The sequence below is a fragment of the Eutrigla gurnardus genome (genome assembly GCF_963514095.1).
Source record: "Eutrigla gurnardus genome assembly, chromosome: 7".
NCBI classification, from domain to species: Eukaryota; Metazoa; Chordata; class Actinopteri; order Perciformes; family Triglidae; genus Eutrigla; species Eutrigla gurnardus.
In genome coordinates this window covers 6,113,054-6,122,880 of record NC_139921.1, presented here as the reverse complement: position 1 = coordinate 6,122,880, position 9,827 = coordinate 6,113,054, and the positions used below count along the sequence as shown (strand labels likewise).

Genomic DNA, 9,827 nt, shown 5'->3' with positions numbered 1-9,827 from the left:
GGGATAGTTTCCACATTGTTTGGATTCCAGCCACATTCCATACTCCTCCTCCTCTATACAACCTGTTCACACTCCCAACGCCTCAAACAGCACCGACCTGCCTACCTGCAGCATCAGCGACAGCAGCTGACTGTGTGTGAAGAGAGATTCACACAGGACAGGTGACCGGCGTCCTGTCAGAAACTTAAAGTCTAGTGGACATCGTGTCACATCAGCTGTTAGTCACGTGAATCATCAGTGTCGCTAGTCATGTGACCCGTTTGTCACTCACTAGTATGCATCGTTAACATGGACGCCATATAAAATGAGGATGTCGCCATCGTGACATCATCGGTTTGTGGACTACAGTTTTGAAGCCTCGAGTTCGCTATTTTGGCCGTCGCCGTCATGGATTTTATATAAAGCATACTGTGTTTATACAGGAACATGTGTGCTGGGTATTATGGGCTGGATGGAAGACACCTCCAAAGGTGGTTGAGAATGACCAAGCTAAGATCCTGTGGGACTCTCAGATCCAGACTGATGAACTGGTGACGGCTAACCAACAAACAGCAGTCGTGATAAATGGAGCTACAACAAGAGACGGCAACATCAGAAGCTCAAAAATACCAAGAGCTGAAAGAGGAGCTAAAAAAGATGTGGAGAGTAAAGGCATCAGTGGTAATCTGAGCACTCTGGGCTAAACTGGGACAGTGGGTCCAGCAGAGTCCAGAAAAACATCCCAGACCTCCAGAAGAGCTCAGAGCTCAGAACAGCTGAGATACTGAAGAACCCGGTTCTCTGGTAGAGGACCCGAGCTGGAAGGAGGAAACACAAGACATTAGATATTTTACAAGATATTTTCTTTTAATATGTAGATCAATGACAGGAGCATCTGACACATAATATACTGGTATCCATAGCATGCACGTTGTTTTAGAGTAATAGAATATAATAATTATCTTTGTTCTTATAATCAAAAGGGTACACCGTGTGTCTCCCACCATATGACAACATGATCTGTCCCTAAACGTTAAAATCCACCATCCCCCCTGATTATTTTTACAACTCGAGTACTGTGTATGAGGTCAACATATCGTGGTGTTATATGCTGTTCGGTTATTGCAGAATATTGAATTTGTTGTTGGCTAATGACGGATGAATCATATAAATGAGCAGTCAAGAAAACAATCGACTGAATAAATCAAATAGAGCAAAGGGTCCGAGTGGTTCTCCAGTTTGATCTATTTCTGTCTTTTTGTGCAGCTTTACGAGCCACAGAGCTGCGGTTATATTTGACATCCAGCAGTGTTATAGGCAGACAAAGCATTGTCCTTGTTGTCATGTTTCAGCTGAGGGACACATGCTGTGCACCTCTGAAGCTAATCCCCAGGCCGTTATCAATTCTCTGCCAGAGTGGGTGTTAGCCGCTGGAGACAGCTCAGAAAACGCTGGGGAAAAGTAGATGTGCTGAAAAAGGAGGCGGACAGCTGCAAATTAACTTTGAACATCAAATGGTAAGAGGATCCTCAGTGGTTTGGGACAAAGGATTTTCCTAATTATTCAATGCTCATTGATTATAAGCATTGATTCTGTAATCGCATTACTGGGTTTCACAGGCAGGAGAGGTTATAGGCATCGCAGTCATTAAACTTTTTAATCGTTTTCCCTTCAGCTCTTCAAGACTTTTCAAGACTTTTCCCACTTGCATCGAGACCTTAGATGTTGCAAAAGAAAAGGTCTTTGAATATATTCCCTCATCTCACAGCAACGGGACAGGATTTTGGTTTGGTTCTGGTTTCTGTTAGCAGTTCAAGTAGAATTCTAAACTTGCGACTTGTGAAACAATCTGGTCGTAAACGTTGTCTCTCAACTTTAACTCGTCTCACATCTCGAGTTGCTAATTGGACTGTTAACGAGCAGCACACATGTAGCCCCTTACCCCCAGAGGCTTCTTCATCGCCAGACCGATATCTGATGAGTTCTGGGATTGTATCCATAAACTGATATTAACATATTTTTTTTATGTTAAATAAGACATCCTTTTAGTACAGATATGGAGTTCAATGATGTGACAAAAATGTGTTAATTTAATGAAATGTTATTTTGAGAATCTTGAGCTTGAACTTTTGAATGACTTTCCTTAAAACAGAAATACCCCACTCAGCACACGCATAGAAATGGTTTGAATGTCAAAACATAGCAGCATATCCAGTACGACGCATGGATTACTGAACGGACCTTCTGGGCACAGGCCCAGGGGCACCGAGTTGTCAGGTGGCCCTAACCTTCACCAACAAAATGTTGATTATTAAAGAGACACAAACCAACCAGGAAGAGACTCAGAACAAAAAAAAACAACAACTACGAAGAGACAAATAATAATAATAATAATAATAATAATAATAATAATAATAATAATAATAATAATAATAATAATAATAATAATAATCCATCCATCCATTTTCTACTGCTTATCCTGTATTCAGGGTCACGGGGGGGCTGGAGCCGATCCCAGCTGTCATTGGGCGAAGGCAGGGTTCACCCTGGACAGGATGCCAGTCTATCGCAGGGCCGACATGTAGAGACAAACAACCATTCACTCTACTTAATGTGGCTATAATTGTCATTATGCATTGCATAAGGCAATAGTCAGTGGGTGTTAGAGTATGCAGCTCAGACAGGATTTAAAGCTCCCATATTATACTGTTTTCCATTCATTCCACACAGCTGTCAGCGGTCCAACAACACTGTTTTCGATATGCATTGCCCCAAACCCATCCGTGGTCCTGAATTTCAGCCGTCTAAAAGTTGCTCAAATGAGCTCTACTGAGCTCTCCTGGGATTAGGCTGTTTCTGTGCCTGCACCTTTAAATGCTAATGAGCTCCGTCTGTCATCACCTACTCTGAGAGCTACGGAGACAAAGCTTACGCTAGCAGCAGCATGCACCAATGTTTACATGGATGTATCGCTATGGCTGGCCTATGTGTCTCAGGTGAAGTTGCTGGTCCCGTATGGTTGGGACAGATCCTTTTACAAGGGTCAGTGTCGAGGCAAAGCCGGCTTAGTTTCTGAACAAAATAGTGATAATCTACTTGAAAGAGGATCAGGGTGATTGTTACAATACAGCTGCAGTAGCTTTATAAGAGTCAGGAAAGAAACAAAGTATAAAAACACAAAGTATAAAATGCCACCAAATATATGTAATTATGACCATAATGTATAAAAAACACTATAGTATAGTAGTGTATCTGCTGTTGAGGTAGTAGTATCATGTAGTTCACATAAGTAATGTTTGGATTCCGAGCCACACCAACACAGGCAGAACGACAGAAGAATTCTTATAAAAATATGTTTTATTACCCTTTCTAAAAACAAGCTTGTCAAGATAATTGCTTCTTAAAAAGGACGGAATTATTTAAAAGCAAAGGTCTTCGATTGTCCAATGTTCTATACCAAGGGGGGAAATACTCAGTTCATTCCAGTCTCCAGTTGGCTCCTGGTTTTCCTTTTGCACCCGCAACGGGAGTGTGCTTCGGGATTTACGAGTAGCTCTTGCTCCAACCCGGAAGTCCAGCGCCGGGGATTCTGAGGGGCCGCTTCACCGCTACCAGAGACAGACAGGAGGAGTCTGGGAGACGGTTTCACCGGGACCCAGGAGATCCAGCCAGCAGAAACACCGGGGGAATAGAGGAGGCGATCCAGCCCGCGACAGCGTGCAGCACGTTCATCCGAGCAGAGAGTCCTCTGGTAAGAGATCTAGCATCCTTTATTGGGAGGATCTGCTCAACTGGCAATCAGATGCTGATTGAAGCGGGTTCAACAGGTGTGTCACTTAGTGGAATGATGTCCGTGTTCATGCAGTTCATGGGAGAGGTAAACAATATAAAAAGTCCAAAACAATAGTCCTCAGCAACTAGTGACATCACAGCAAACAATAATATTCAAATGCAGAAAATAAAGTGAACCCTCAGCCACACTGCTCACACTAATTGTTTTCATTATATGACACAATCAGCTGTTAGATGAGGCGAGAGCCAGGCGTTTCCCATCATGCCCCGGGTGTTGTAGTCGGTTGAGAGCACCTGCGGCCGCCTTGTTCTCATGAGACTATCGTTGCCCACGTGTTCATGACGTCGGAGCAAGTCAGGATCAAGTCGGACACAAAACTACCCAGCATGCATTGTCCGTCGAGATCGATTCTGCGCCGGCTGGCTCATCTCCAACGAGCCTATTATAAGTGAAGGAGTTGCATTCATGAAGGACCCCAAGTTGTATTTATGGACAGTTTACAGTCTTGGTTTTGGGAGACTCTGGTCTGAGTCTCATCAACGGCCCTAACTTTACCCTCAGGACGTCTACTTTTAACTCACATTCTTTGTATTATTATTTGATTTGAACCTGTTCTCATGTAACTTCCTTATTACACAGAGCTTTTGTCTTTTTATTATTTCAGTCGTTTGATTTGAATCCACACATTCTCTCATCTTGATCTTAATCAATTTCCTTTTGGAGAATATTATGTGTTACTCACTGCGTCTAGGCCGAGGTGGAGCTGATGATAAAATAGTGGCAAAACGCCTCCGACCTTTATTTGCGTCTGCAGTGTCGGAGTTGCCCAGAGCCGAGATGCAGCCAGCGGACGCTTCTCTTCTTCCAAGCCTGTTGGTGACGCCGGATTCAATTCAACGGAGGTTCACTGCAGCAAAGTCACCATTTATACCCAGACACGTTCACATGCATCATGCAGCCGTCTTCATCAGCTGGTCTGTGTATCTCTGGACACGAAGACGAGTCCTTGGGAACACAACATTCAGCAGGCCTCCTGCACAAGTTGTACCAAGTTCAACTGATGCAGGTATTAGAAATAATAACACTATAATATAGTGATAATAATGGGACTAATCTCCACATTCAATATACTATAGTATCGGACTGTACTCGGGGAAATGAAACAAACATCAGCCTTGTTTTCATTTTCATGACGAGGCATCTTTCAGATCGTCACACTGGTTTTAAAATATAGTTTAATTAAACTTTTGCTAAAATATGAGTTCAAGAACAGTTTATTCTCTTTTAAATGCAATTTTATTCATTGTTCCATATCATAACAAAAGTTATGTCATACATGTTTTCACATACAGCGGGACTAGAACACCCTCATGATGTTCAAAGTCCCAACATCACCCAAGAGCAAGCGTTATAAAGCGTTGATGAATGGAAAATCACAGCTGCAGCATCATCATAGTTTATAATTCCTTAGTGAATTTAGCAGGAGCATTTTCTCCAACAATGAAGAAACAGTTTAATATGTTTTTTTATTTGTAATATGTTAAATACATTATGTTTTCTATTCTAATCTGTGTGTGCTCTGTGTTTCATGTTGATGGTTTTCACTGGACAGCAACTATTTGCTCCAGTCACTAATGCATGTTCCTCAACACGACAAGGTTCAGTCTAAAGACAAAGCCATCCCGATATACTCCATTCATTTAAGTACATTTACACAAGCATTAATACATTTACAACAAGTACAAGGAGGAATGAACCTGACTGATTACAAACTGCAATGTTTTCATTCACATCTTTGCATTGACTCTGAATGTAATCACACCGCTTTGTGTTTGTTGTGAACAGTTTCAGAGACACAGAGACACTGATGATCCAGACCAGACTGTAAACCCAGGATAAAGAGGTTCAGTGAATGTGGTGTTGAAGGTGTAGAGGTGGATCAGTTTGTTAGAGGAGACTCTGTAGAAGGTCAAAGTGCCAGCAGGACAGTCCAAGTACACTGCTACCACACCAGAGGAGGAGGAGGAGGAGGAGGAGGAGGAGGAGGAGGAGATGAGTGTTTGTTTGTTTTTGTGCCAGACAGAGTAACGACCACCATAACGACCCAGACTCCAGGACTGATCATTCCATCCAAACCCAGAGTCGTCTCCTCTCCTCTTGATTCCTCTGTAACTCACTGATATATAAACCACTCCTCTCCACTGGACCTCCCAGTAACAGCGACCAGTCAGACCGTCTCTACACAGCAGCTGAGGCTGTGAGACAAATCTGTCTGGATGATCTGGATATGACTGGTCGTCTGACACACATGTCACCTTCCTGTTGGTGTCGTCCAGTTTGAGGTTTCTGCTGACTGTGTTTGTGTCCAGTTCCAGTTCACAGACATCTGATGGAGAGAACAAACACAATGCAGCTAAAGGTTATTGTTGGAGACAGTTGGGTATTTTTTGTTTGTGTTTTAAAGCTTAATAAATATACTTTGGGTATTAGTATATGACATCACAAGGGGGCGGTAACTTGATGGTGATGGGTCACGTCATACATTTCATTGATAAATAGGACACCGGTGTGTAGTGGTGTGTGTTTAGTTGGATGGCAGAGAAAAACACAGTGTTGGGGAACTAGCAGGAGCAGATTCAGTTATTAATAGATAATTATTAATATCAATACTCAGTCTCAATATAAAGGAGTTTGTACTCAAATGCCAATAATTAATAACTATTAGAATATGAGTACAAACAGTTGAAGGATTTGTGAATTCTTCACAGAGAAGAGGTTGATATCATTCATTCTTATACAACATTAATAAACACAGCAGTATGTTCATAAGGGGTTTATTAACAATGAACAAAGAAACATACACTAAGTCCAAGTGGCCTATCTAACTAAATACTATACAAGTGTGTGTGTGTGTGTGTGTGTGTGTGTGTGTGTGTGTGTGTGTGTGTGTGTGTGTGTGTGTGTGTGTGTGTGTGTTACAAGATGGCGGCTGTGGGTGTCGACCAGTCAGCCATGTGGAGTGGGGGTGTTCTTTGTGGGAGGCCGTGTGGTCCTGCCTGGAGAACAGGTTTCTATATATGTGTATAATTAGTGTAATATATGTAGAGCCGTTAGGAAAGTTGGATTAGTGAGAACGCAACCTGTCTGTTCTGGATCACTGACGATCAACAGACAAAACAAAAACACGACAAAATTACATCGTTGGTCGTAAAAATATCCCAGTTTGGCCTTAAATTACTAAAGATTGAAACTAGACCAACCTGTGGTCTGGTCTCTGGACTAAGACCTCTAGGGGACCACAGACCCAGGAGACAGTCTCTGGTTCCTCCACATAGTCTGGTCTGGTCTCTGGACTAATGTGAGCTACTATTGTAGACCTCTAGGGGACCACAGACAGTCTCTGGTTCCTCCACATAGTCTGGTCTGGTCTCTGGACTAATGTGAGCTACTATTGTAGACCTCTAGGGGACCACAGACAGTCTCTGGTTCAGCGGCGGCACCAGAAAATTATTATTGGGGGGGCAATGAGGGGGTCTGATTGTTTATAGGAGGTGCTAGTGAATTCTGACACCAACAAATAATACTATAATAGATATAGATGTGCTGTTCCCGTGGCCGTGCTGATACACTACATATTGTCGAATGCATGTTACTAAACGTTTATCATAAAACAAACACAAGCATATTTAACTACTTTTAATGAAATGAAGTGCAAAACAACAAGCACAAAAAACAATACAAATCCACCACATCTGTGGATTTACAAGAGTGTAACTGAGAATTATAGCACAGTGTATAGTTGTATACAGTATACTCATACAACTGTCTCTTAACTCACTAAATATGTTTTCTCTCTCCTTCACTCTCCACTCCTGTCTTCCTCATCTTCCTCTCCTCTAAACTCCTCCTCCTCACTCTCCACTCCTGTCTTCCTCTCCTCTTCCTCCCTTTTTCTCCTCCTCACTCACTCCCCACTCCTGTCTTCCTCTCCGTTAAGCTCCTCCTCACTCACGCTCCACTCCTGTCTTCCTCTCCTCTTCCTCCCTTCTTGTCCTCTAAACTCTGCTTCACTCGCTCTCCAATGCTGTCTTTCTCTCTTCTCCTCTGCCCTCCTCCTCCTTTCTCTGTTCTCCTCACCTACTACCACCCCTTCGTCATCCTCGCTTTCATCCTCATCCTCCAAGTCCGTCATCACTCTGTCCTGCGTCCTAAATCACCACCACCATCGTCCACTCTTATTTGCTTTTTGGCTATCACAAATCGATCCATTTCGCTCTGTTGACACAATCGCTAACTAGCCGCTATGCATCAACCACCGCTAACGTGAACGTCAAATTCAGCTTGCCGTCTGCGTGCAAACCAGCCAATAAAATCACACGACACAGGGAAAAAAAAACCAATCACCATAGGAACATTATAAACAATATTTCTTCAGATGATTGATTGTTAATGTCTCAGTGTCTTAATTTGTTCTATATTTGTTATAGTTTTTAATCCATAAATATTTCGAGGGGAGGGGGGGCAAAAGGGGGGCGCAGCCTTTTACAGGAGGGTCTTGAGACCCTGCTTGCCCCCCCCCCCCCCCCCCCCCGCGCCGTCATTGCTCTGGTTCCTCCACATAGTCTGGTCTGGTCTCTGGACTAATGTGAGCTACTATTGTAGACCTCTAGGGGACCACAGACCCAGGAGACAACATCTGGTTCCTCCATTTAGGATTCAGGGACGTCAGGACGACAGGAGGACGATCTCAACGCTGAGACGCTTTAGAGACACAGAGGAATTTATCTCTTGAGTTGAAATATTTGAACTCACACAAACACGTCTCCATTGCCGTCCGGCAGGAATTGCCGTCCGTTTGTGTCTCTGCGTTGACTTTGTGTGTAATTGAGTGTGAAAATGTGGCGTTTGGTGTGAACACAACACGACATCTTTACAGCCACGAAGAAACAAACGCTGCATCCTGATAGAAACGTGATCATCGGATTTCAGTCATGAACACGTTCAAATCTGGAGCAGCTGAGTTACTGAAAACATACTCACACTTCCTCAGACCAGGTCTCAGTCTCTGCTGTCCCCCATGGTCCACCCTGCAGGAAGACATTCAAAGACCTCAATCAGGTCCACCATTAAACATGAACCCCAGTTCCTCAGTCAGAGACGGAGACACAGTCTGGATCTGTTGTCCATCTGTCCTCACCTGAGAGTGTCCAGTCTGATGTCTGTCCATCTGTCCTCACCTGAGAGTCCAGTCTGATGTCTGTCCATCTGTCCTCACCTGAGAGTCCAGTCTGATGTCTGTCCATCTGTCCTCACCTGAGAGTGTCCAGTCTGATGTCTGTCCATATGTCCTCACCTGAGAGTCCAGTCTGATGTCTGTCCATCTGTCCTCACCTGAGAGTCCAGTCTGATGTCTGTCTATCTGTCCTCACCTGAGAGTGTCCAGTCTGATGTCTGTCCACCTGTCCTCACCTGAGAGTCCAGTCTGATGTCTGTCTATCTGTCCTCACCTGAGAGTGTCCAGTCTGATGTCTGTCCACCTGTCCTCACATGAGAGTCCAGTCTGATGTCTGTCCATCTGTCCTCACCTGAGAGTCCAGTCTGATGTCTGTCTATCTGTCCTCACCTGAGAGTGTCCAGTCTGATGTCTGTCCACCTGTCCTCACCTGAGAGTCCAGTCTGATGTCTGTCCATCTGTCCTCACCTGAGAGTCCAGTCTGATGTCCTTCCATCTGTCCTCACCTGAGAGTCCAGTCTGATGTCTGTCCATCTGTCCTCACCTGAGTGTCCAGTCTGGTGTCTGTCCACCTGTCCTCACCTGAGAGTCCAGTCTGATGTCTGTCCATCTGTCCTCACCTGAGTGTCCAGTCTGATGTCTGTCCACCTGTCCTCACCTGAGAGTGTCCAGTCTGATGTCTGTCCATCTGTCCTCACCTATGAGTGTCCAGTCTGATGTCTGTCCATCTGTCCTCACCTGAGAGTGTCCAGTCTGATGTCTGTCCATCTGTCCTCACCTGAGAGTGTCCAGTCTCCAGTGTGGACCCTCCAGTCCAGCAGA

General features: G+C 44.1%; 1 protein-coding gene across 2 annotated transcripts; it reads right to left on the bottom strand.

Moving 5' to 3' along the window:
* Positions 1-364: 364 nt before the first annotated feature.
* LOC311015927 (stonustoxin subunit alpha-like) lies at positions 365-9,153 on the bottom strand. Of its 2 annotated transcripts, none has more exons than XR_014597416.1 (2): positions 8,813-8,878; positions 365-797 (listed from the first exon to the last, which is right to left on the bottom strand). XR_014597416.1 is itself a non-coding variant. In XM_084013371.1 (2 exons), exons 1-2 carry the CDS (start codon positions 8,871-8,873, stop codon positions 5,620-5,622), a joined length of 600 nt encoding a protein of 199 aa, XP_083869497.1. In that variant the 5' UTR covers positions 8,874-9,153; the 3' UTR covers positions 5,046-5,619. The 2 variants fall into 2 exon arrangements, 1 of the variants encoding a protein (XP_083869497.1); XM_084013371.1 differs by lacking the exon at positions 365-797 and adding an exon at positions 5,046-6,158 and having other exon boundaries at positions 8,813-9,153.
* Between the last annotated feature and the right edge of the window lie 674 nt (positions 9,154-9,827).

Bases quoted from the DNA above. Each gene is read 5' to 3' on its own strand.
- LOC311015927 (XM_084013371.1), bottom strand. From the start codon at position 8,873: ATGTCTTCCTGCAGGGTGGACCATGGGGGACAGCAGAGACTGAGACCT. The intron at 6,159-8,812 runs GTGAGTATGTTT...TCTCTCCATCAG, and splicing joins GAGACCTGGTCTGAGGAAGT to ATGTCTGTGAACTGGAACTG.